Source organism: Gadus macrocephalus, chromosome 21 (genome assembly GCF_031168955.1).
Source record: "Gadus macrocephalus chromosome 21, ASM3116895v1".
In the NCBI taxonomy this organism is placed as follows: Eukaryota; Metazoa; Chordata; class Actinopteri; order Gadiformes; family Gadidae; genus Gadus; species Gadus macrocephalus.
This window is the reverse complement of record NC_082402.1, coordinates 15,995,573-16,023,459: the sequence shown is the minus strand read 5'-3', so window position 1 is coordinate 16,023,459 and position 27,887 is coordinate 15,995,573. Positions and strand designations below refer to the sequence as shown.

The window sequence follows — 27,887 nt, the reverse complement described above, 5'->3', positions numbered from 1 at the left end:
GCACTGGGTGCCTTTAAGAGTGTAACAACGTTTCTGTATATAATCAATATATTGATAAAGTTGGAAGAGCTTGAATCAAGATGGCGCACTACAATTCTCTTTTAGCGTGTTCGTATAGAACTACTATAAATGTACTCAGACACTCGGTTTTCGATCGAATTATTAACTATCATTGCATTAAGACTATTCAAGGTCATTATTATTTTAATTCATTTGACATAATTCACGAGGCATTGTATGCTTGTTGTGTTTCATGTGTCCTTGATAATAATCTTCATACGCCTTTTTCGGACGTAACGTTATCAATGTCAGATATTGTATGGATTCATATGGCAGTTGATCCTTAATTAATAACCGTTATATTATATTTTAGGTTGCACCCTTGATACCGGAGGCACTTCATTACAATCATCCTACTCCACCAGATCTACAACTCCGGATACACATGGCTTAAGTAAAACTGTTGCACAATATGACGACCTGACTCAACGTGGTACCCTGAGGGAGGATGGTCATCAAAGAGATGTTCTCCAACATCTGGCTCAACTGCAAGAAACCATCAAGAGCTACAGCAATGAAATATACTTGGATGTACCAACACCAAATGAAAACAATTCCACTCAATGTGAGGAAAAAGATCATGTCACCCCTGGAAAAATGAATGAAGATCCTATTTCCCTCAAAACGGTAAATTTATTGCATTTGAGAATACACTCGATTTAATAAACTTTTTAGCTCGGGCATGATACATATTTATTTGAGATTTACAGAAGAACAGGTAATGCTTGTTGCATGCATGTCTTTCCTTGCAACAAGTTTCTACCGAGCCATTTGTTTCCCTTGCACTTCATGGAACTGTGTGGTTGGTCTGTGAATTGACTGCGAGGAGAACCTGTAATGAATAGTATCAAATTCAACAAATGTTCTTGTACTACAAATATGGTGGTGGTCACATTAACACGATGTTCTCTCTCAAAGAAAAATGGGAAGGGTCCTATATCAAGTGGCATGGTTTTTATTTGTGTTAAACATATTGCATCGATAGTTGCTGTTGTTGTTAGTTATACGTGTTTACACCTTTACAGAGGGGTTCTATAAAGGTTATTATTTTATGTTTGTGTCTGGTGCATGGATTTGCCTACATTGTTTTTCTACAGTGTGGCATCTGGACTGTGGATTTACCATAAACCCCCAATGACACCCAAAATATGTGCGCACCTCCACGTGTGATGATCCAGCGAACTGTAGCCCAGTTACATGGCTGATGCGCCCTCTCTGGGGCTCAGGTCAAAGGGAGCGTAGGGGTCTGGGAAGTGTGTTGTTGCCGTTTGTATTTTGGAACAGTAAAGGGGGGGGAGGGGGGGCTGTTGTTGTTTTTAGGTCAAGGGGAGTTGACTGTCTAGTATTCGCGGTTGGTGGGAGTTTTCTGTTGGTTGGCTGGCACAGACACACTCACAGAGCCAGGCAGTGGTTTTTTTTGGAAGGCCCCCGGGTGGACCTCCCGCTGGGCTGGTCCCCAGCTCCCACCCTCTCCCTCTCTTCCTCGCTAACTCTCGCGTTGCCGTGCAGTAATGAGGGGATCCCTATTGTCCCCGGGCATTCTTGTGCTTTTTCTGCTTTTGATTCCGAACTCTGACAAATACTTTGGTGTTGGGCTGTCATCTCTACCACCATCACCGCCCACCTCCCTCGCAAAACTCCCCCCATTACTCCCTCCCACCTCGTTCCTTAGCCTGGTTCACATTCACACACACACACACACACACACACACACACACACACACACATGCATGGGCCAACTGGTGTTATGCAGTTCTTCTATGTTGAATCGGGTCAGACTGCTGTCCTCTTGGTGCCTGTTATCTCTATGAAAGTGCCGCCATTGTCCTCTGCTAACTGACCAAGTCTGAACGGGGGAGTACACTTGACTTAATATTGACCCAATGCGGCCCGGTTCTGCAGATGGCCGACCAGACAATGGTCCATTGTTAAAAAATTAAAAGCCTTCATGTCGGATCTGCATTGTTTACTTTCACTTTTTGTATATTATTGCGATGGCTTCTCACTGTTTGTTGTTCGCCGATGAGGCCCAACGTCTGTAATAAATCACCAAAACCACGACTCCGTCTAGTCATGATGGGAAAATGTTGACAATACACCAGGTTGCTGGAGTTGTCCCAGCCATGTCCTTGCGGCCTGGCATTGAACCCCATGGTCAAGTCATTCTAACCTTAACCCCCATCACCTCGGTAATGGACTGGGGGAGAGAGAGAGATTGAGGGAAGGGGTAAGGGAGAGTGAAAAAAGGGACACCATTGTTTCTCTGTTACTTTTAGAATTATTCGTCATTCTATGATCCTAAGATATACCGTTGCATTTCAGGCAGTGTCTTCACTTTTGAGCTGCAGCATGGCCATTTAGAGAGAGTGTGTGTGTGTGTGTGTGTGTGTGTGTGTGTGTGTGTGTGTGTGTGTGTGTGTGTGTGTGTGTGTGTGTGTGTGTGTGTGTGTGTGTGTGTGTGTGTGTGTGTGTGTGTGTGTGTGTGTGTGTGTGTGCTGTCTTAAAGCCAGGGCCTGCTATATTGTATTTTTTCTAAGCCAGGAGGCAGGCAGCACAATGACTTCCAGCAGCAGCTCAATGCGAAGGCACCGTATCACAATTAGCGGTGCGAAACAGGGTCCTGCACGGAGAAATCTACTCCATCTCGGCACAGCCTCATCCAGTCCTCCACTGTTTTGTCTGACAAATCCCCCCATTGTTCGTGCGATGATGCTTTTCTTTCGTGGGAACCCCAGGCTTGTCTTGTTGATTAGATGCCCTTTGTCTCTCCTGTCCTGCACTGGGCCGGTCTGGAGAACTGCAAGACTCTCTCTCGCTCCCTCTCTCTCTCTATCTCTCTCTCTCCTCTCTTCTCTCCCTTCGTCGTGTCTTAGTGCCTCAGCATACTTCCCCTATTAAACGCCCCAGCCCTTCTCATTTGGCAGTGTATATATCACTGCTTATATATTGCCCAGTATTGTGTCATTAGCGCTGGTTATCAGACTTGTGCAACACACACACAGAACACACACGTTACATCTTTAGGATTCCACCTTTTTCTTTCTTATCTGGTCAGGATGTCGGATGAGTTTACTCAGCCCAGTTTCTAGTTATTTTTTCTTACCCCAATGTTCGATTGAATGTGTATATAATGTTCGTATATCTCACCTCCCCTATAAACCAGCAAGATACTTCTCAACTAACTCCACCACCAAGGGGGCTTTACATCCATGGAGATGTTGGTAAGAAAGTATTTTGAACCACACACACACACACACACACACACACACACACACACACACACACACACACACACACACACACACACTCTAAATTAATGATCTTATTGTAAATCAGCAGGAACTCAAAAATATGTTTTCTGTTTGTTTTATTTTACTCTCTTCTCAGGCACTGGCAAGACTATGCTGATGGACATGTTCTACTCCAACATAGAGAACAGCCGCAAAAAGCGAGTGCACTTCAACTCCTTCATGTTGGACATTCACAGAAGTAAGCGTTCCCTCTCTCTCGTGACTTTTCTGGAAGTGTCTGCGCTAGACAAAGTGAGGAGCATATATTTCCCAACTCTTGTTTGTCCTGACTCTCTGCGTAATTGTCCGCGTGATGCGTACGTGCGTGTGAAATTACTACTTTATTCTGTATTGTTAGGTGGGGGTGGGTGGTGGTGATGGGGGAGGGCAGGGGGAGGATTGCTTACCGATGCAGGTGTGCTTTAAGATGTGCCTGACGTTTGTGTGGCACTTAAAGGGATACATCGGTGGAAACAAAGCCTGCCAAAACGAGGGCGAGGGAAAATGTTCACCTACGACCCCATATCGCCGGTTGCTATGGATATCAGCAATGAAACCTGCCTCCTGTGTTTTGATGAGTTTCAGGTGAGTGTGTGTGTGTGTGTGTGTGTGTGTGGTTTTAGGTGTGTTTGTTTGTGTTTGTGTGTGTGTGTTTGTGTGGCGTGAGGTTTGTTAGTGTGTGAGAGTGAGTGTGCCTGTGTAAGTGTTTTTCAAGTGTGTTTGCCTGTTCTCAAGCAGGTGCATGCAAATGATCTAACTAGAATTAAACAATGCCGACAAAGATGTTTACATGCATATTGAAATTCTTATGTGATTGAGCCCCACAATTTCTATCTTAAGCATGGTGCGTTTGTCTTTTTGTTAGGAGAGAAAGGCACGCGTAACCCTCGACAGAACTTTCTCAGACATATGAACTCGGGTGGTTCGTTTAGTACATTTGGTCGCCTCATACTGTTATAGCGTGTGGGCAATTTTTTTGTTGAATTTAGTCAGGTTTTGCAATTTAACTTGGCGATGGAAATAAGTTAAAAGTAATTAATAGTAACAGATAATAAATATTAGTAAATCATATCGAAAATCAATAAACCTTTCACTTTAGCAGCTTTTGTTATCTTTATTACATTATAGCAGTTCATGTCTTTTGAGCATATTAAAACTGTTGCAATTCTTTGACCCTTTGACCCTAACCCAATTCTAACCCTTGTATTACTCTTTGAGTGAGAGCTTATTTCTGTCCTGTCTGTCCCATCTGAGCATGACAACCTGATGCTTGTGTGGTTCTTTGAGGCAATGACAAACAGGGATGGGGACACCTAGTGGCTCGCCTGAGCATCGCAGCTGTCTATCGGTTGCACAGAATTAGCAGTGAAAGATTAGATCCACCAGGTTCTTTACCGAGGTGTGATTGTAGCCAAACAATCATATCCTCTCCACCACTGCTCTCTGTGGATTTAGGCTGACTAACTCTGTAATGAATGATTGATGTGATGAGTGTTCCTCCACAGTGTTTCTCCACAGTGGTTTGAATATGTTCCGTGGTAGGGCGTTGTCGCTGCGGCACAGTTCAATATATATTTATTTATTTAGGATGTTTATGCAACTAGATAAAAATAAAAGAAGTCCCCTTTATTCAATGAAATAACTTGAGTTGGAAAGATTGCCATCATACCACCCAAACTATAGAAGGTAAGGGCCAACAAAACCCAAATTAACCACTTAATAAACTGTCATTTCAGGACCAGGGATGTTTCTTTTTACCCTTCACCTCCGTCCATCATCTGTGCAGATGCTCACGATCTACCGCAGAGTAAATAATCATTGATGCCGATGTTTTTACACTGTCGTAATGAGGAAAAAAACACTTGTGCATCATTTTTTGTGGTGAACAGAAAATGGTTACCAGTGTTAACGGTGGCTTTCATAAATGTTTTTTCGTCAGTGTCCGCAGGTCAAAGGTCATAGCAGGGAAGGGGAGGAAGGGTTCGGGGGGGGAGTGGGGGGGGGGGGGGTGTGGAGAGGGGGCTCTCTGCTACGCATCTGCCAGGATCAAGAGCGGCTTCCTTTCATCCCCTTTCTTTCACGTTTTAAACTGCGCCACGACTCTGCGTCTCCCCATTGATTTTGTTTTTGTTTTGCAGTGGCGCCGCTGCTTTTCCTTTTTTTGCTCGCTCATAGACTGTTGCTGCCGGTGAATGGAAGGCACAAGAAGCTTCCATGCGTGCGTTGTTTGTGATGCATAAACAAGAGGGTTGGTGAGGAGGCCCGGTTTGGGGGGGGGGGGGGAAGCAGGGGAGGGGTCGCGGGGTCTATACCAATCAGCATCCTGCACCACTCAGCCATGCAAATAAGATGGTCTGGGTATCAGTCGCACTCCCCGGCTCCTTTAAGTGAGTGGAGCTAGAAAGCGACTGGCGGCGGCGGCGGGTCAGTTGGATCTTATCCTCTTAAATGCTAATGACATTTCTCCATTCTCTTCATTAGCGCCGTGCCATTATCAGTAATTTGTAGACCCCCCCCCCCCCCACCATCGCACCCCCCTCCCCTCCTCTTTAGCGCACACCACTCTCCCTCCTCGCCACACACACACACACACACACACACACACACACACACACACACACACACACACACACACACACACTACTGCTAATGAATACTTTGCCATTGAGAGATCCGATATGGAAAGATGGAATTGGGGCCGGGGAGGGGGTGTCTGAGGAGCGAGGAAGGAGGGTGACAAGGAAGCTCTCGAGCGGCCATTGTCTTCGCTGGCCGGCAGTCAGCGCGTAGCGGCTGTGCAAAATTGCTCATAGGTTGTGTACATAAAGAGGTGTAACATCAAAAGAGGCTTAATTTGGCCCCCGGCCCTGCGGACGGCCACACCAGGAGTAATTGGATGCTCATTTAAATATTGGTGTTAGCGGGGGGGGGGGGGGGGGGGGAGATTGCAGCGTTATTTTTGTCTTTGGCGAGTGCTTTACGTTTTCTGCACCGCCCCCCCCCCCCCCCCCCCCCCTCCGCCCTGTCCTCATTCTGTGGGCTCCCCCTCAGCTCGCTATCAATATTGCTCCTCCAAGTATGCCTGTTTCGAGGGCACATGAATAAACAAATCCAGCTTGTATGAAAGGTCATTTTTAAATGATTCTTTTGAAATTAAAAAAATAAAAATGGGGGGGGGGGGGGGGGGGGGGGATAGGGCTGGAGGAGGAGACATAGATCCTTGGCTTTCAGTTGATTCTCATTACACACACACACACACACACACACACACACACACACTAATTTGATGCCCCCTGGCCACCTCTCTCCAGTGAAATCAAGGCTTTTACACACATGTTAATGCGAGTGTTTGTGAGGGCAGCAGGGCTAATATGCAGCCTGAGCACCCCCTCGAGGGGCTGAACAGCAGCATATGCTGTGGGCATGGCCCTCCGGAGAGCTGCAGCACACTCTGGGGGACTGGGGGACACGAGAGAGGTGGGGGAGAAGATCCTGGATATTGTTTTAATCCACGCACTCGCTTCAGCTCATTTACATTTACATTCAGTGCATTAAGCAGCCTTTCTTATCCAAAGCGTCTTACAATAAGTACATTTGTCAGAAGAAGGTGAAGCAATATATCGCGGTCGGTACAGTATGGATTGTCATAGAACCAATTGCAAAGTACTTACAATCGCTAGGTTAACCCCATATTCAACAAAGATAGCTAGGGTCAGATGCAACACAACTACTAGATCAAAGTACGACATACAATTAGTGCATACTTTAAGTGTCAGGAAATACAACATCAAATAAATAGGAGGGGTGGGAGGGGGTGGCTATGCATAGTCGGTGAACTCTGAACAGGTGAGTCTTGAGACTTTCGTGGAAGCTGATGAACGACTCAGCTCCAGTGCAAAGCAAAAAGCAATACAATCTTTTTTTAACACCAAATGGATTTGAATTTTACCTCTAAATGTTTAGACGTGTGTCATTGCTCACCCCAAAAGGATTTTATGTTTTCCATTGAACTTTTTGTTCTACTTATTATGCCGCAGTCCAATCCCAGGCATGCCTCATGCCCCTCTACAATACTGTACAGAATGCTACAATGCAGACGCCCTCTTCACCTCTCAGACCCCCTTTCACCTCAGGGTGATAGAGAAGGATGAGGGTGACCACACAATGATGAGCACCTCCACAATAACAGAAAGGTCGCCAATATCATGTAAAAAGCCAACCGCTGCAGGCTGCAGTGCCGTCATAACCCCCCACACAACACTGGGGATAGGAAGACCACAGCAGGCTTGGAATTGGTTTTAATTTCATATACATGCCCAGTAGGTGCACAAGTGTCCTCCACACACACACAGCTTTATATGGCCATCTGCAACGGTACAGTATGACCCCTGTTTGGATTCACATTGGTCCAGTTTCATTATTCTTTTCTCCCTCCCTCTCTTGTTACCTTGCACGCTCGTCCTCGCCCTCTGTTTATTTGATTAGCTCAGCCGTCGCTGGTCCTCCACAGACAACCGCTTCATGACTGTGTGTGTTTGTGTGTGTGTGTTTGTGTGTGTGTGTGTTAGTTTGTGTGTGAATAGACATCACCGGACATAAAGACTGGAATGAGCGCATCTCAATGGTGCTAATCAACATGGAAAAGGATGTTAATTCTCCTTTGCAAGCTTTGACCCCAGTGCTCATACAGGCAGACATGCACACGCACGCACGCACACATGGACGCACGCACGCACGCATACACGTACAGTGCACAGTTTCAGTGTATTAACAGATGAAAAGGATGAAAATCATTTATGTATTTTTTAACTCTTGCCTTGGTGTTTTTGTCTGTATGTTTGTTTCTTTGTCAGGTGACGGACATCGCTGATGCCATGATCCTGAAGCAGCTGTTTGAGACCCTATTCCGGAAAGGGGTGGTGGTGGTGGCCACGTCAAACAGACCCCCAAATGGTACTGCCAAGCGTATGCGTGTGTGTGTGCGTGTCTGTGCGTGTGCGTGTGTGTGTGTGTGTGTGTGTGCCTGCATGTGCATCAATGTGTCATTCTGAGCTCTGCCATGGCATTTGTTGTCTCATGGTTAGTGTTGCGTTAATGTACAGCACTATACCAATAGGAATGCTTACTATGTTGCTTACCTGAAATGATGGTAGTTGGTCTTGTTTGGCAACAGGAGTGTTGTGGGTTCAATCCCCGTCTCCTCCAAGTGTTTAAGGGTCCGTGAGCTAACTGCTTCCAACAAGCTGGCTGTGGCCTTGCTTGTTGACACCACCACTGGTGTGGGTGTGTGAGAGAAGAATGTGGCAAATTGAGGTCAGATCAACCAATGTCATAGAATGTGAAAAACACATAAAAACCCAACTTCAGGTTGTGCAGAGGCAATGGCTTCATGCTTAACATATGACCTTCACAGAAAAGCAGTTTGTTTTATCACCTGTTTGTCATGGTTGTAGGTAGGGGTGGGACAAAATATCGATACGGCGATATATCGTCTCCCTTCTTCGTGCGATAAGAGAATCAATACACTGCCGCCAAATATCCATATAATATTTTAAATAATTAAACAATATTAAATAATACTCATGAAGAGTAAGGAAGGAAATACCAGGCAAAATATTTATATTTTAATTAATAAGATAAGGTGCTCTAATGGCGCGTTTCCACTGCAGGGTGCGGAACGGATCGGATCGCAAAGGTGCGGGTCGGGTCGCGTTTCCACCGCCAAAAGTGGGCGTGACCCGGACTTTGCCGTACCCGTTCCGGCCCCATTCTCGGGACTCCTCCGTTGCGGTACCCAAAACGAGACCAGACGCCTGAAAGGGTCCCGTGAAATTCTAGCTACACCCCCCCTCCGTTGATTGGTCGACAGAATCGTCACTTCCGGGTGACGCGGGGATAAAAACAAACAAACAGTAGCCTCGAGGTATTATTCTTTACAATTAACATGTCGCGTAAAAAGCTTGCTTGGGCGAACAAGGAGGTGGAGACGTTCGTCTGCATTCTTGGGGAGGAAGACGTTGTTTACGATGTTTACGTAGCTGCCGCGGCGATCGACATCCGGCCTACCACCAAGGGTACTGTCGGCAGTGGAAACGCGACCTCGGAACTGAGCTGGGCTATACCGCCCCCTCCCTACCGCACCTTTGCGATCCGATCCGTTCCGCACCCTGCAGTGGAAACGCGGCATAAACTGATTTCCCTGCTTCTCGAGGTGGCGCTCAACACATGAATGAAGGAAACTGAGGTAAATTAAGGAAAGGCCGAAATCCAGCACTTTACTTTTTACAGTAATTTTGTAATCATCGTTAGACATATATCGTGATGTATCGTTATAGGATGTCGATTATTGCATAATCGTTGTGTCGCGATATTATCGATATCGCGGGTCATGTATCATGTTTCGTATCGTGCGGTACCCTGTGATTCCCATCCCTAGTTGTAGGCCATGAATGGCGTTCAGACCGGGAGACTTGAGGGCTTCAAGTGATTGTCAACAGCAGGGTTTTTGGGGACAGGGGTGTGTGGTTGTAATTGTGCTGTTGGTAAACTGCGGTTCACCCTATACCTTATGAAAGCTCATCCGAACCAGCAAACTGCACTTTGGTTTTGTGTTTCACTTTTCACTGCCCCTCTAACATCCTCCTGCCCTGTGAGCAATCCTGCAGCCTGCATTATTCCTATGCAGGATTTTTTCTGTTGCTCTAAAATCAGCTGCTCGGCTGCAATTTAAACAGCTTTAAACATGTAAAAAAAAAAAATATTAAAAAATGTATCCTTCATGCTGTCCTCTTGTGTGGGGTGAATTAAAGCCTGTTTTTTTTCCTCGCATCGCAAGCACATGAGCAATCAAATGTGTTCACAGGAGCCGATGACGCATCGGGCGTCAAACGAGAAAACGGTTGAGGGCGGTGCGACCGAGGACCGAGGCGACCGCCGGGCCTCGTCTCGCAAAGAAAACAGCCCTGGAGTGGCCTTGGAGGGTGGGCCATGTCTCTGGGGCTCAGAGCACCGCTCCTTTGACGGGGAGCTACAGTGAAGAACAAAGCAGCACACCGGGCTAACTTGATAGGGATCCTTCTTGTGTTTTAATTACGTTGATAATGGAACACTAAAAGCCTCCAGAGACAACTGGACATGAAAGGAGCCTTCGTTCCCCTGTCTTTGCTGATGTGGAGGAGCGGGTATCAAAAGGCCCTAAAGTAGGTTATCTGATTCAAGGGCTTATTTTTCTTCTGCTATTTTGTGTGTGAATGGAATACATTTATTGACCGCTTTGCTTGTCACTCGGGACGGTCAAAGTGCTTTGCAATGCTAAGATTGAGTTTGTCTAAACACACACACACACAGGAGACACACACCCACACAGGACACACACACACACACACACACACACACACACACACACACACACACACACACACACACACACACACACACACACACACACACACACACAGGAGACACACAGAAAAGATGATGGTGGTATCAGCCATGCAAAGACAACCATCCCGTTGAGAGCGCTAAGGAGTTTGGTACCCTCGCTCAACAACACTTGAAGCTATCCGACCCTGTGCAGCCTACAGACGTGACTACCGCCTCCTGATGACGTCTGATGACATGCACTGTACCTTGTGACCGTAGCGGGGGCGGGGGGCTGCGTTACCAATGCCATGGGACTGATTGTGCATCTGAGTTACGGTTACGTAACTCAGATGATTGTATTCACAATCCATTATAAGTATTTTCCAATAGTAACACAAGATGACATCGTTCCTATCAGTTTTTGTTGGTGTTGGTGTCCTACAGAGTTCGGAAGTCTTTGTTGCATTCCCTCTAACAGATTTGAGATATTAACTCGGACTCATACAAAGGGATGTGTATATCACTCCTCATCCCATTGTGTGAATGCTAATTCATATATCAACAATATCTATATAAGTTGGAGTCTTAAATATGGTTAAATGCAATATTTATATATTTATTTGATCTACCGGTCTAATTACGCAAAGGTATTTAGCTGGTTTAGTCATTAACCTGTCAATTGGTTTAGTCCTGGTCACTTCCTGTGTGCCTATATAAGGCTGGTGGTTCTACCATTTTGGATCAGTCGGTTGAAAGCGGTGAGCGCCCTGCTGCTAAGTAAGAATTAAACATGCTGGATTATTTTCTACCATCTGACTTATTCTCACAGCTCAACCCTCTAATTGACCATCCCTCAATAACCCAGAAAGAAAGTAAATTTTGTTGATAGCCAATAGCCATTGATGTCTGTTCGAGCAGTGGTACAAGAAGGAGACAGACCACAGCCACTGTCAGTTCAGCGATGATGGTTTTGATTATGAGGACGACAGAGCCATCCCTTGTCATACATCTTCAGTCTGTTGAGTTGGTCACTTAGACCAACTCAACAGACTGAAGATGTATGACGAGTTAGATATAACCGCGGATCCACATATCACGCACGCAAAACAAAATCCATCACAGAGAATCAACTTTCTAACAAACTACTTGCTTCCTTCTCAGCTTTGCTGCTTTCGTTAGCTTAAGCCCAAACATCAACAACATCCACTTGTGCACATTTGCAACTGTAAAGACCACAGGCTTTTGTGCATGTGCGTGTGTGTGAGTCACACACCTTTTCTGTATATGTTCGTGCCTGTTTGTGTGTGTGAATCCCTATCTGTTTTATCTGTCTATCAGGGATGCTACTTCAGATGTAATTTGTTCCAGCAGAGCTAATTGAGTCCTCTATTCAGGCAGCCTCTGTGGACATTGTCCCTCCTGAAAAGGCGACAGTCCTTTCTGCCGCCACCATTGTTTGGGAATGTAATGAATTTTATGTCGCCGCCGCTGCCGGTAGAGAAATCCATTTTTCTCCCTCTGGTCCAATGCTTTTGTTCCAGCCTCCCCACCCATGTTTCAGTGCATCAATAGCCACTTTATCTGCCAATCTGTGGCCGTGTGTGTGTGTGTGTGTGTGTGTGTGTGTGTGTGTGTGCACGTGCGTGCATGGATGGTAGTGTGGGGTGGCATTATTAGGAGGCTAAACAGCACCTCTAATACAAGCCCACCCCTCTCTTTCAGATCTGTACAAAAACGGACTTCAGAGGGACACCTTCCTGCCTTTCATCGGCGTGCTGGAGGTACACACAAAGTCATCCCTCCTTCACTCCCTTTATTTCCAAATGTATTCATTTGTTTATCACCCACACACACCCTGCTTCCGCACACATAAACACGCACGTACACATACAAACGCACACTCTTTACATTGCACACCTCTGTGCCTCTGTGTTCACTTTGCTGTTCCCAGGGTTTGATGTGTTCCTGTTTTCCTGGTCGGATGCCGCACACGATGTCACAAAGCTGTCTTTGATCATACTGCATGCGGGGAGAGGGAGAGGGGTAGAGAGAGCATAGGTTACACCAGTGAAAGATGGGCAGGCGAGCTGAGCAACTGAGCCAAGGCACTTGCATTTCAAAAGTGGCGTGTGTGTGTGTGTGTGTGTTTATCGGAGGGAGGGGGTCCTGAGGCTTGCGAAGCTGGCAAATACACTACTTTGCAATTTAATTGCATTATTGTAAGCAGGTAGGACCATTATCCTGCCCGCATCCCAGATGATCATTGATGTGTGTGGAGTGATCGCCATGATGCATAATGGAGGCTTAATTTGGGTTTGTCATGCATTTTGCAGGAGACTAGGCGAGCATTCTTGGGCTTTTATAGCTATTTAAATATCAAAACGATGAGGCGTTATCAAACTGTGGCATATTAGTCCTATTAATGAGTAATAAAAAAAAGAGCAATTTAATGCTTATTAGTAAATAAAACACACACACATACACATACACACACACACACACACAGTAGTCACCCATCATGTCATCACCCTGCAACAATGATGTGATTAGTCCTAGCTATTATTGGACCTATTTTAGCTATTTACAGATTAAAAGTATGCCAGGATCATTTTAGGTCATTTGAAGTGGCAGCCTTGAAGCCTCTTCGTGCAAGTAACAGTCAGTCAGGACTGTTTAGAAATGACCACATATAGCCAAAGGTGTTTGAAGTGTTTAATTGCCGTTCAAGTTTAAAGTAACATGGAATTGTATCTTTAGAGAAGGAGTAAATTAATAGGTTAACTTTATTAATTAGGTTTATTATCCAGTAATAGCTTCTCCTGTCTGAAATCGGTTTTCTAAAGAGGGGTCTCAGTGGGGAATCTGCCTCCAGACCCCATCGCTAGAACTGTATTCAACAAATAAAACAATCCCATAACCACACAGATTACCAGGCAGTAAGCACAGTGGACGTCCCCGCGGGGAATTTAAAGTCACTCCCTTGTTACCACCAACCTTCTTTAATCCCCCCACCTCATCAGGGTCCTGAATGCCCCTTGTCCCCCTCTCTGCCCCACACTGCCTCCTCTCATTCAGGGCCCATGTTCTCCTTTGTGAGGCCATCTGGTTGCGGTCTTTCTGGGGGTGCGGCGGGCCTCTGTGTGGTGGCCCTCCGTCCTGCGGCGTTGGGGGCTGGACGGTGGGTGGGGACGGAGACGGGTCACCCCATTAACTACCTGACCCCGAACAGATTGAATTAAACCTGGCAAAGGGACCCCCGGCCCTACACCCTCTAAGGTCCAGGCCTCCTCTTGGTGTAGGGGTGTGCGTGTGTGTGTGTGTGCGCGCGCGTGTGTGTGTGTCAGTCTGTATGTTGGGATGGGAATGAAAAAAAAGAAAGAGAGCGCAGGCCCTGACCTCTCCTCCCACCATCACCTGGGTGGTGGGAGGAGGCTAATCCCCGTCTTGGGGGCGGATGTCTTCATGGATCTATTGACTTCTGATTAGACAGGAACTCTTTGCTCATGATGCCACTCCATCCCTCCCCCCATTCCCCACGTAATAACCCCAGCACCCCCCCCCCCCCCCCCCCCCCCAGCCTAGTTTTCAACCTATTCATTTCCCGTCCATTTGGAGGTAAGTGACTAATGCAGACAGCAATGTTTGACATTGGTCCAGTATTGAATGACCGCACTCCAGCTATTGCAGCCGCGAAACGGGCTGCAGTGTAATCTGATGGGGCAGTAGCATCAAGAAGTCCTCTCAAATACCATATTTTTGCAGCTGATAAGAGTGTCTTACAGCATTATGAAAAGGGAGCCTTCTGAGTGATACTGACCAGTGCTGTCTTCTTAACGTCTCTCTTGATCCGGTCTGTTTTTTATCGGGTCTTACCACTTCTTGCTCAAGGAGAAGGCTTGCTCTGAAATCTTGCACTCTTTAGTGTTGAGGGGTTGTAGGAAATGTCCCTCTTGTCATTTACATCTCCTTCTCCTAAATCTTTTGGATTTAACCAAACTTGGCTGTCTGTAGTCCAACACCTAAACTCTCCAACTTCCACTCCCGTTTCCACCGTTCGTCCTGCACCAACTCGACCCTCAGGATGATTCAGAGCGATTTCGTTGCCAGAACTAAGAAGAATAATAATAATCCTCTGAGCCTGTTGGTGGCAAAGCCAGCGGTACTAGAGGAGGGACATCGACAGGGAGCCCTTAAGGGATCCATCGGAGCCCTGGCGGCTGCAATGGCTGAGCGCTCTTGCTCAATACTGAATTATTTTAAATGCGGTCTGCATTAGACATTTCGACACAAAATGAGGGGAAAATAGGATTTGGGTGGAAATATCCCAAATAAATCCTTAAAGGCTAATTCAAACCAAAAGAATAAGTAGCAATATGGCTCTCAAAAATTCAGTTTTACAACGTTTTGATGTGGATGTGATCTCCTGTCGAGTTGAATGTTTCATTCAACTGGTATCGATTGGAATATCAACGTCAGTTGGACCTTAACTTCAGCGGGCTGTCCTTGTACCCAAGGCTCCAATCCCAGTACCCTCCTCCCATCCCTTCCTCCCATCCCTCTCCTGCCCATCAAAGCCATCCATCTTCTGTCATTTGTATACGTTTTTAAACGTATACAAACCCTTTCTGTGAACACTGCTATAATGGATTTAACACTAAGGTAACTAACAAGGGAGAGGGAGAGAGACGGAAGCAGACAGAGAGAGAGAGAGAGACGGCGCCGGCGTGTGACCTCATGAGCTATAACGCGATAAATCTGCTACCCAGACGACGCATGGATGGATTTTCATGTTTACATCTCTGACCTTATTTTTTTTTAATTATCAGAATGCCTCTCAAGCAAAAGGTTATCCAATGCCGCTCTCTGAAGGCTTTGCAGGATGGGTGTTATGTATAGACTCTGTTAGTGCCGGAGACGACACAGGCAAAACAATGGCTCCCTGCGCATCTCCACTCCCCTCTCAGACCGCCACAGCCGTCCTCTGGCTCTGCTTAAACAAGTTATTATTCATCTGCAAAACCAAAGATTTATCACAAAGGAGGCCATGTTCACTGTCCCTGAAGGGGGGTTGGGGGGTTGGGGGGGGGGGGGGGAAGGAAGGAAACATGGCGACAACTTTGATTCATTGAGTCTCGTCCCTCCAGGGCTCCTGTGTGGGCCGTTGTTCTCCATCGGGGTGCCGCGTCTACTAGATCTCCACACAACAGGAAACAAAAAATTGGATGAGAGGGAGGGAAGGATGAGGGGGGGGGGGGGGGGGGGGGGGGAATGTGAACAAGACCAATTTTGGCACTCGGGTCCGAGACCTTGGGCATAAGGGTGCCTTGTTGAGGCGCTCGCCGCGGACCATAAGTTACAAATCGATGGGATGTTGATATTTGATGACTGCCATTGTGCTGCCGTGGCACTGGGGCGGGGGGACAATGGCGGCGGGCGGTACACCTCGAGGGCAGGGCTCTCTGCCTTTTGTAGTGGCCTCGCGGCCGCGGCTGCTGCTCCACAACAGCACTAACCGTTCGGAGAAAAGGGACCAATCTATTTATCTATTCCAGTGTGTTTGGGAGATAAAATGTTTCATCTGTGCAGCTTTTGTGTGGCTGCCTGATTTGAGATGATTAGAAATTTCTTTAGACTGATTACGGACAGGTGTGCTTGTATGTGTGTGACATGTTTGATGTCTTTTGTGTTCCACGTCGTTAATCCTTGAAAGGTGGGTTTGTCTCCCAGGTCCGGTGATTGTGGCCTGAGGTACACAGTGCCATGATGCTCCTACTGTCTTGAGGGTGGATCCAAGTGTGTACTGTTGGAACACTAGTTGTAGGGCGGATTTCAGCACAAGGGTGTAAAAGAAATCAGTAAAAACTGTAACATTTTAACACACGGCCCCCATCATGCAACTAGCATGATGCGGGCATATGATTATGCTGGATAACCACTCTATTTCTAATATTGCATTCAAATCAACCTTTTCATACACTTTCGTTTTCATATGGGGGGGTCCTGGATCACAAAAGGCAGGGCCCTCATGCTCACAAGATGTTTCCCCAAGAGGAGCAGCTGAGGCAGGGGGAGGTTGTGAGAATGACCCCTAGGAACAAACTCCCGATGGTCCAAGGTGGTCATGTTTTAAGGGAACAGATCATTAGGTGCAATTAGAGTGTGCACATTGTTATGTAGTACCGCCACCACCTCCACCACACTGCCCAAGAATGAATCAAATCACTGGAATACACCCCCATCTCTCTCCTTCTTGCTCCCTCACTCATTCTCATTCACACACACACACACACACACACACACACACACACACACACACACACACACACACACACACACACACACACACACACACACACACACACACACACACACACACACACACACACGAGAACACACACCGGCTCCACAGTGAGTAAAGACACTTTGATGTCAGGAGAGTCGTCCAGGACTTTGCCAGCATAAAGGCACTGTTTTAAGCTCTCATTCTATTCTCCCTCCCTCTCTCTCTCTCTCTCTCTCTCTCACTCTCTCTCGACCCCTGCACCCCACTTTCCAACTCCCCCCTCCCCCCTCCCCTCTGTCTCCCTTCTCTTCTCTCCCTCATCACAAGGCTGCAGGACACATCGATGAATGAACGAATGAACGACAACCTTTCCCCTCCTCCCCCTCCCTCTTTCTCTATCTCTCTCTCTTTTTTGCAGTCTTCCCACCCCATGTTTCTTTGAGGCCTGGTCAATTCTCTGGGCCAAACAAAAAAAAGCATCAAATGTTTTCCGCAGTCCAGTAATGAGGGAGTGGACCTCATAAGGGCCTGGTAGTCGGCTATCCTTGGCTTTTGTTGTCGCTCAATGGCGCCGCACTCTTTGAAAAAAACTCAAAAGCACTTTTTTCCTTTTTTTGGGAGGAGGATGGAGAAGGATATGGCATTGGGGGAGGGGTGTGTGTGGGGGGCAGGGGGGGTGTGTGAGTGAGAGGCACAAGAAAGAAGAAGAAGCCACTCTTTTTTTCACTTTCTTTGAATGCTCAATGGCTGTCCAGTGGGATAAAGAGACTAGCTGCTCGGACAATGAGGGAACAGGAGCTACATGTGTTAAGATAACTCGCCTCCTACCAGGCCCTTCTTCTCCTGTCACTCATATGTCTCTGTCTCCATATCTGTCTCTGTCGCAATGCCCCCTTTGTTTTCCCTCGACTTTCTAATCTGCTCACTTTTAGTTTGGTACTTTGTGTAGAGGCCATGCATTTTTGGTATTTTATTCTATCTATAATGAAAGTGGTCACTAGTTGCTTTGTAGACAACGCGGCAAGACCCTGGGCAGTGGCTGGTTGGCTCCAGACATACCTACAGGCAGCATGGCAGGCTTAGGAAAGGGGAGGCTGGGTGGGGTGGGGTGAGCGGGGCAGGGGGGACGGGTGTTGAGGGGGGCGGGGAGTGAGATGGCCAGGAGAAGTGGCAGGCAGAAATCTTGGAGGAGTGAGAACTTGACAATCCTCTTGAGATGAATAATCAAGTAATGACCCCGGTCTCATCTGATTATAAATAACCCATGGAATCATCATCGCTGATTGTGTTTCCAGCCTCTCCTTCCACCACCACCATCACCACCACCACCACCACCACCTAGGCGCCCCACCATCACCACCACCATCACCACCACCATCACCATATCCACCGCCAACACCTCCTACTTCTTCTCCTTTTTCTCAGTTTTTATGATGTCACAGTCCGTTCGACCGCAGTCCCTCATCTATTTATAGGTAGAGATGGGAGCCTGTGTGTGTGTGTGTGTGTGTGTGTGTGTGTGTGTGTGTGTGTGTGTGTGTGTGTGTGTGTGTGTGTGTGTGTGTGTGTGTGTGTGTGTGTGTGTGTGTGTGTGTGTGTGTGTGTGGAGTGCAGTGTAACTGAAAGACTAGTGCCGACTTTTTAGGAAGGCGGCGGTGACAAGGTTTGAGTTGTTTTTATCCTCTGTTTCCCGCCAGGGGGAATATTTCCCTGTGCGGCGTAGCGGTCCCCGGGTCACCGCAGCGCTGTTGAAATGACGCCTCCCTTTTGTGCGTGGGGGGCGGGGGGGTACTGGCTGGCTGTCAGGTTGTTATTAAGCCCGATCCAGCCAATTGGCTCCGCCGTGGCGACGGCAATGGAGGTGTGTGCGAGCGGACGTGGAGATAAAAAGTTGACAGCGGAGAAGAATGGAGTATTTCCGTCCCCTTGCTTTTGTGGTGATTGCTAATTATCCCCCCGAGCTCAAGGAGGCCAGTGGCAGAAACTCACTGATTTCATAATGTAGCGGAGCTGTCACCGAGTCCTCGCCGGCCGTCCAGGGAGGGGGGGTTTGGAATGGGATGATGCCACAGGCGCAATTCTTTTCTCTTCTCTGTTAGAATGGCGGAACGATGATGATTATAGTTTGCGCGGCGCTCGTCAGCAGGAAGACACAGGCCCCCCCCCATCCCCCACTGTCCCTGTTAACGTTTTAAACTCTCCGTAGGGGGGAGGGGAGGGGGGGGTGAACTGTCACTTGGTGGGTCGGACCCCCCACTTGAGCGGCGTGGGGTGATGAAGGTAGGGAGGCCCACGGGCGTTTGAGCGACAGAGTAAATGTGGTTTATGCTGCGGTCTCCCCCCCCCCCCCCCCCAGGGCACCTGTCCCCCTCCCCAGGGCACCTGTCGGTGAACATCAGGTGGGTTCTGTTGTTCCTCTGCCCCTTTGCTCGGGAATTCGTTTAGATAATGGCCCAAAATGTGTCAATATTTCTCCCATACGAGGCAACTTGTTATAGCAAACACCGGCAGCAATAAAGGTACTGCTGAGCGAGAGCCAAGCATCCCTGACGCCTGAGAGCCGCAGTGCACCTTGGCGGTCCCTCCACCATGCCCAGCGTCTCGAGGAAAGGCTAAGAGACAAGGTTGTTCAAGATTGGGTACATTCATGGTCACAGCTCTGTTTTGGCACCGCGGTGGTGGAACGAGCTCCCTCCCTTATAGTACTTAGTTGTGCAGCATCTTATCCTAGCTATCTTTGTTGTGTACGGGGAATGAGTTACCCTAGCAATTGTTAGTGCTTTGCCTTTGGTTCTATTAACGTCCTTACTGTACAGACAGCGATATATTGTTTCTGACAAATGTACTTATTGTAAGTCCATTTGGATAACAGCGTCTGCTAAATGCCCTGAATGTAATGGATTGCTTACATTAGTGTGTGTGTGTGTGTGTGTGTGTGTGTGTGTGTGTGTGTGTGTGTGTGTGTGTGTGTGTGTGTGTGTGTGTGTGTGTGTGTGTGTGTGTGTGTGTGTGTGTGTGTGTGTGTGTTTCTGTTTAGGATTACTGCCAGACCATCTGCTTAGACTCCGGCACTGACTACAGGAGGCTGAGCAGTACGCCGACAGGGAGGCAGTACTACTGGTACGAGCCGGCCTCCATGGCTCCCTCCTCTCTTCCTATAGTGCACCTATAGTAGTTATGCATCGCTCTACGAAAGGAAAAAAAAAGCATCCTCTTCACAAACACACACTTTCATACATGTTGGCCTGCATGCTCTCATGGACACACACACACACACACACACACACACACACACACACACACACACACACACACACACACACACACACACACACACACACACACACACACACACACACACACACACACACACACACACACACACACACCACACACATCGTCTCTCACCTGCCACTTGACCCTGTACTTCCTTTCACATTTTCATGCACACACAAATGCACACATATTCACTTTTTTTGTGTGCATACGAACACCGCCAGCTTTTTTTCCTGAGGGGGCAGAGAGAAAGGGCCCCTGGGATGGAGGCACGGGGACCAGGAAAAAGAGCTGCGCTACCTTGAGGGCCGCGTGAAAGAAAGACACAGAAATCAATAGACTGCACAAAATGGCTGAGCTCGAAAAGCAAGTTTTCCATTTTTTTGTGAAGCGTTGAGACCGCCACACAAACACAAAAACACTGGCACGCACAAATCCTAGCACACACACATACAGACACGCACACACTCAAAGTACTAGAGTGGTCGCTAAGGTGTTCTTTCTGGTTGCTGGGGGGTTATGGGTGGTTGCCACGGTGTTCTGGGGGATGGCTGGGTCAGTCTAGGTAGTTGTCAGGGTGTTCTGGTTGGTTTCTATGGTGTTCTGGTTGGTTTCTATGGTGTTTTCCATGGTGCTTTGGGTGGTTGCTAAGGTGTTCTGGGTTGGTTGCCATGGTATTCTAGATTGTTGCTAGGGTGTTTTGGGTTGTTGTGGTGTTCTATGTTGTTGACGGTGTTGTTATGGGTGGTTGCTAGGCGGTTGATGTGGTTTATATTGCTTTCCAGGTGGTTGTTAGATTCTTACTGGCGGGTGTCTATGGTGTTCTAAATGGTTTCTATAGTGTTCCAGATGGTTGAAATGTGTTCTGATTAGTTGCTAAGGTCATCTGGGTGGCTGCCAGTTTTTTCCAGATGATTTTTGTATTGTGTTATACATTTTAAATGGTCCACCGTTAATATTACTATCACAATTAATTAAAAAAATTAAGTACATCCCAATCACTGCAGGGAGCTCAACATATTGTTTTATAATGTCAGCGGGTCTAAATATTGTGGGAGGAGGGACAGTTTATAGATCTTGATAATATAGATAACAAGAGATTACAAACACCTTTGCCATTTCAGTGTGAGTAAAAAAAACGATGTGCGCTTTTAAGTTAAAGCAAACATACACACTTGGCAATATTATTTAGACATGCATTCAAAGGGGCCTAATGCTGCTGTTTAGTGTGTAACATCCTGCCCTCTGCTAATAGATTGTAAGGATAAGTACCCCTCCCCTCCTCTCTCGTCCCATTGCACCACCCCCCCACTCCCCGCACACAACCTCTCCTCACTGCTCTTAGTGTTTGATGCGTGGCCACTTCACTATTGTTCATTTCGTATTGTATTATTCTCTTTTTTTCACCCTCTGACTCTGTGTGTGTGTGTGTGTGTGTGTGTGTGTGTGTGTGTGTGTGTATGTGTGTATGTATGGGGGGGATGTGTGTGTGTGTGCGTGAGGGGGGGGGATGTGTGTGTGTGAGTGTGTGCGCGTGTGCAGCACAGGGGAGGCTGATGCGGAGGCCTTCATGGACGCCCTGTTTGATGAGCTGGCCTTGAGACAGAGACGCGGTATGGAAGGAGGAATTTATTTTTTAATTGTTCACAGAAAGACTGAGTGGTGGGTGGATGAGGGGAGGCGGAAACACACGTTCGACTAAAGCCTCCACCAATACAGGGGGTTGTGTAAAGTAGGGGTGCGGGAGGGCTTAAAACAGACCCGACAACCTCATGGCAGTAAAGAAGTTTGCAGATTAATAATTTATATGATTATTTTCTTTTTTTTTGTATATACTATTATTTTTTTCAGATAACTAAACAGAAGACAGCAAAATATAATTTAAGGAAAAGATGTTCCACTTATAAACCTGAACTGCATCCTCATTCACATGGTCAAAATTTATATTGTTAACCACACAACAGCTAGAAAACTCAAAGCACACATTTCTCAAGTGAATTAAGGGCTTTCTTCAAAGCATATATCAGAAAAATCTTTGAAATTCTGGGGAAATTAAACATTTGTAGTCAAGAACACTCGAGGAAGAAATATATATATGACAGAGTTAATTATAAAGGAAAATGGTTAATGAAGAACTTCCCCTTAAGAAAGTGAAACAATATATCCGTGTCGGTACGATAAGGATGTTCATAGAACCAAGAGCATGAAACAATAATCGCTAGGTTAACCCATTCCCCGTATTCAACAGCGATAGCTATGATAAGATGCTACATAACTAAGTACTCTTAACTAAACCCAACATACAATAAGTGCGTACATTAAGTGCCAGGACTTACAACATACAACAAGTAGGAGGGGGGGGGGTACTAGTCAAATCAGGGTGGCGGAGACCGGATCAGTTCAGACCGTTTAGAGTCTGGTCCCTTGCTGGAGAAATCCAGGGCGAGCAGATCACTAGATAGACTAAACCAGGAGAGCCAGAGAAGGAACAGAGGGATAATTGTATCTGAGAAATCCTCAACTCAAATATCCAGATGCCGTAAAGCTGAACAAAACATAGCTTTTGTTATCTCTCTGTACCTATGATCTGTAAAGCTGGCTGAAACAGAGCTGTTGTTATCTCTCTGCAACTTTGAAATGTAAATGTCCCAGAACGACAGGTGTAGGTATTGCGCGATGGTATGAGAACTGAATGCCATTGGGAATGGGGTTGATTGTTTGGTTTCCGTAGCGATGGGGCCACGGGTGTTGACGGTGCTGGGCAGGGAGGTGGTGCTGGAGAAGACCTGTGGCTCGCTGGCGGACTGCACCTTCCACCAGCTGTGTGGCACAGTGAGTGACCACTTCTTTTCCAATCACTCCTTTCATTCCTCTAAACCCGGGCTGCTTCTGTGAAGTCTACCCTGCCTCAGTTCCGAGCAGTCAGGCTCTTTGTAAGTGCGCACTTTATATTTAAAGCAGGCTTACAGCAGCATTGCATCGCCTACACTCAATAATTTACACTCGGTAGCTTTGTAGCGAGCTGCTTGCCTCATTTCTTAAAAAATAAGTCATTTGAACTTCTTGAATCTTGGCTCATCCTGCTAGTGACCGCTCATAACCAGTGGGCAATACGCCTTGTAGCAACACGGGTTTGATTCCCTCCTGTGGTCTTATCCTACAAATCATTCCCTCACAACCAGCTGATCTATTATCTCCTCACTTTCCTGTGTATAAAGACACCAAGAAAACGAAACACGCATATATATTTAAATGCTTATCATAATTATTTATGTGCAAAAAAAGGCATACGCGAAGCACGATGGAACCAGAACGAACCGGAACGGGGGCTGAGTGATGAGGTCCCCTCAGGACCCTCACCTTAAGGCCTGGGGGGCGGTGGTGGGGGGTCTGACCTCGGGTGTCTGCTGCTCTGTGCTTCAGCCCACGGGCGCCTGCGACTACCTGGAGATGGCCGGGCACTTTGACACGGTGTTCATCCGGAACGTTCCTCTGCTCACCCTGGAGCTCAAGGACCAGGCCAGGCGCTTCATCACCCTCATCGACACCTTCTACGACCTCAAGGTAGCTGCCCCGAGCCCACCACGCTATCAGACCATGTATATATACATATTAAAGACAATATGGTTGTTTTGATAACATGTTTCTAAAGATTGAATGCGTTAACTATTTATGAATGTAATATTGCTGAAGTTTATTTAAATGGGAGGAACAACGATCATTAAAAAAATAGTATTATGTCCCTTATGGCGGCCCTGCTCAAGTCAAGATAAGTTTGATCAGGTATTCTTGACCCAGACTTCATACAGATAGACGGTTTGTGGGCAATGCCACAGCAGATAGGCGCACACCGGCAGGGCAGAAAGCAGAAGGGCGTTAACTGGGCTAATCCCAAAAGCCAGGGATAGAAATTGTGAATCTTTAAAAAGGTGGATTTGATTCATAATCTAATGGTTTGTGTGCGTGTAGATTTACTTTCGTAGATACACAGGGCTTTCTATCAGATGCGTGCAGGCTATAATTTCCAACATCAGGCCATACAATAGTTGGCTATTTGGACTTAGGCTATCCAATGTCCACTCACTCTCAGTAGTTACACAACCATCTGCTTATGGGTTTTCGTTCCAAACTATTCAGCTTCTGTGATTGGTGTAGAAGGAGACTTCTGTGATTGGTGTAGAAGGAGACTTCTGTGATTGGTGTAGAAGGAGACTTCTGTGATTGGTGTAGAAGGAGACTTCTGTGATTTGTGTAGAAGGAGACTTCTGTGATTGGTGTAGAAGGAGACTTCTGTGATTGGTGTAGAAGGAGACTTCTGTGATTGGTGTAGAAGGAGACTTCTGTGATTGGTGTAGAAGGAGACTTCTGTGATTGGTGTAGAAGGAGACTTCTGTGATTGGTGTAGAAGGAGACTTCTGTGATTGGTATAGAAGGAGACTTCTGTGATTGGTGTAGAAGGAGACTTCTGTGATTTGTGTAGAAGGAGACTTCTGTGATTTGTGTAGAAGGAGACTTCTGTGATTGGTGTAGAAGGAGACTTCTGTAATTGGTGTAGAAGGAGACTTCTGTGATTGGTGTAGAAGGAGACTTCTGTGATTGGTTTAGAAGGAGGCTTCTGTGATTGGTGTAGAAGGAGACTTCCGATGTCACCGACATCTCCTGCTAAATGTTGCCACATACACCTCCCCTACCATCAGGATTATTATAGAGCATTTATAGATTCACAAATCGATATGACTTGAAGAGGTTTGAGTCCGTATCTCTTATTTTTCCAAAGTTATTGGAAAATCTGTAAATACACTTATATAAGCGTAATGATGAGGGATAATGTAAACCGTAGTTTATGTATTGAGACAGTGTAGGCTGTGTCCATCAATGGACTAAATGTTCCCGGTGAAACTGCCAGGTCCATAAATCGTCATTTTGTTACTCATTTGAATAAATCTAGCCTGCTTAGAACATTTCAAACTCGGTAATACATTTCTGCAGTAAACTGATAATCCACGCTGAAACAAGCATTAGCTTCATGACATTAACATGCAATAGAAAGACAAACCATCACATTCGGCATAGTGTTACTGTTTTGTCATTCCATTATCCGGTTTTACAAGGAGAAATGCAATGCAATATTATTCATACATTCATACAATGCTGTCATTGCTAAAAACTTAAGATGAGCCAGTGAAAGCATCCAGCAGAAGGCTGACCCAACCCCTGATCCCTGTCTCTGGCCCCCAAGGTGAGGGTGGTGATCCAGGCCCAGGCCCCTCTGGAGGCTCTGTTCTCCCACTCTGGAGCCGGAGACTTCAGGGACCGACAGCTGCTGGACGACCTGGGCCTCAGCGGGGTAACAGAGCGCCTGTCTCACCTCCTTACCTGCCTTCACATTACCTGTCTCACCTCCTTACCTGCCCTAACCTTACCTGTCTTACTCCTTTACCTGGCTTCACCGTACCTGTCTTATCTCCTTACCTGCCCTAACCTTACCTGTCTTACTCCTTTACCTGGCTTCACCTTACCTGTCTTATCTCCTTACCTGCCCTAACCTTACCTGTCTTACGCCTTTACCTGGCTTCACCTTACCTGTCTTACTCCTTTACCTGGCTTCACCTTACCTGTCTTATCTCCTTACCTGCCCTAACCTGACCTGTCTTATCCTAAAGTAAAGAAAGCTGAGGAAAGACTGAAACATGGCTTTGTTCCATGACACAACCTTCCTCTAAGATGACTTAATGCCAAAAGGTTTGGGCTGTTTATCCTTTTGTGATTCTTCCCGGGGTTTGCAAAGAGCAATGAGGCCCCTCTTTGGTCAATCAGTTCAGTGAGTACGTAGCCGCATTAGCATCAGTGTGCTTATGTAAACTCCCAGTTGCCAGAGCATTTTTTGCCCAACTCTATATATAAATATACAAATATATTGTTTCTTCTTGGGCTGTGTGCAACAGTACAGGTAGTCCAAACAAAAAATCCACAAAACAGAAATAAATATTGATTAGAGTAGTAACTGCTTGTAACAAAGGCAGGATTCCAGTTTATTTCAAGTAAACAGATAAATGTTTGCATTACCTGCTAGGTTTACCTGCAAGTTAATGCTCTTGCACAGGGGAATTGACATCAGCTAATGCTACCTGCTACATAAGGGGATAACTGAATCAATCCACATGAACGGGTCTCATTGCCCTTGTCTACGAAGGGTTGCAAAGGTAAAAAAAAAAAATATGTGGGACATATTATAAAGGAACACATTTGTTTGCTGGGAAATTAAATTGCAGACATTTTCCATGCATATTTGTTTTTCATTCATATTGGCCCTTGCTCGGATTAGGTGATCTAAGTGTATTGACCTTTGACCCTGATGTGTGTTCTCTACTCCTGCAAGCAGAAAGCAAATCTGTTGTTGGATGTTTTCTTTCAAGTCCTCTTTTTATAAAGATAAATTTTCCTTTAGTAATCTCAGATGGGAAATTCATGAAATGTTCCTAGATTGAATGCGGTTGGAGCCATGATCAGGTTTTTATTGTTTTTGTGTGGAACGGGAAGCAACCAGTCTGTGTTCTGTGTCATCGAGGGTCTGGGCTTGAACCTTTGTTTTCTGAGTGAAACATTGTGGTTTAAACATGTACATGCTGAACTGTGAAGAAATGGATGTCAGATCCCAGAGATATACTGCTCACTGGACATTGGTTCATGTCCAGTCCCGACCACATGTCCAAAACAACTTCTCCCTTTTGCCCCCCCCCCCCTTTGCTTATTTGGGAATATTGGCGTTGTTAAAAGTCATTAGAGAAAGTTTGAATGGGTTGACCTTTGACCCTGCTGTGTGTGTGTGTGTGTGTGTGTGTGTGTGTGTGTGTGTGTGTGTGTGTGTGTGTGTGTGTGTGTGTGTGTGTGTGTGTGTGTGTGTGTGTGTGTGTGTGTGTGTGTGTGTGTTGTCCCCTCTAGGTGGCAGCCGAGCAACTGTCTCTCTTCACAGCAGAAGAGGAAATCTTTGCCTTCAAGCGTACAGTCTCAAGACTGTTGGAGATGCAGACAGACGCATACTGGAAGCAGGGCGACCGCACTAAGGAATCAAACTAAACACCAAAAGAAAACAGGGAGTCCCTCCCGATATCCTGCTTATCGCTTGAGGACACTGAACCAAACCATTATTTTGTCTTTATTTCAAAGTTATCAAAGAGTCGGGCACTTGAAGGGCCGAACTTAATATAAAGAAGAAATAATACATATAGCAACAATATCAATGTTTTATAGGCACCGAATACTACTTATAATGTCTTGGTACCATTTGTTCCTTGGGCTTGACTATATTCTGGGAAACCTATGGACACTGTCCTAACTACCTCAATGTGTCTTAAGTTGATCTGTGGATTGTTGCTGATCAGAGGGCCTCTAGTGTATGGAAGCATCTGTTACCCATGAGGCAAACCGGTGCTTAATTCAAGGAGAGACCGTCTATGACTTCATTGGTCTTTGAGAGTAGAGGAATACTGCCCTCTGTTGGTGAAAGGGGGAAAAGAGAAAAACGACTGACCACGTTACACCTAAATCCTAACCTGTTTTTATTTTGTGTAACGTGTATTATTGATCAATTAATAAAATGCTTTCAAATAAACTAA

General features: G+C 46.3%; 1 protein-coding gene and 1 long non-coding RNA gene across 2 annotated transcripts; one reads left to right on the top strand and one right to left on the bottom strand.

Annotated features, from left to right (window-relative positions):
* The first annotated feature begins 41 nt into the window (after nt 1-41).
* Nucleotides 42-27,887, top strand: afg1lb (AFG1 like ATPase b). Its single transcript, XM_060042003.1, has 13 exons — nt 42-192; nt 374-687; nt 3,224-3,281; nt 3,448-3,549; nt 3,808-3,935; nt 8,204-8,303; nt 12,435-12,493; nt 20,033-20,115; nt 21,814-21,884; nt 23,003-23,103; nt 23,695-23,835; nt 25,511-25,618; nt 27,214-27,887. The coding sequence occupies exons 1-13, from the start codon at nt 81-83 to the stop codon at nt 27,346-27,348; spliced, it is 1,512 nt and encodes a 503-aa protein (XP_059897986.1). The 5' UTR covers nt 42-80; the 3' UTR covers nt 27,349-27,887.
* On the bottom strand, nt 19,906-20,488 carry LOC132450050 (uncharacterized). The gene is made up of 2 exons (XR_009523777.1): nt 20,349-20,488; nt 19,906-20,240 (listed from the first exon to the last, which is right to left on the bottom strand). It is a non-coding gene; the product is annotated as an uncharacterized LOC132450050 (long non-coding RNA).

Coding starts and splice junctions, on each gene's coding strand:
- afg1lb (XM_060042003.1), top strand. CDS start 81: ATGGCGCACTACAATTCTCTTTTAGCGTGTTCGTATAGAACTACTATA. Junction 193..373: donor TTGCATTAAGACTATTCAAG/GTCATTATTATT, acceptor ATTATATTTTAG/GTTGCACCCTTGATACCGGA. Junction 12,494..20,032: donor CTTTCATCGGCGTGCTGGAG/GTACACACAAAG, acceptor GTTTCTGTTTAG/GATTACTGCCAGACCATCTG.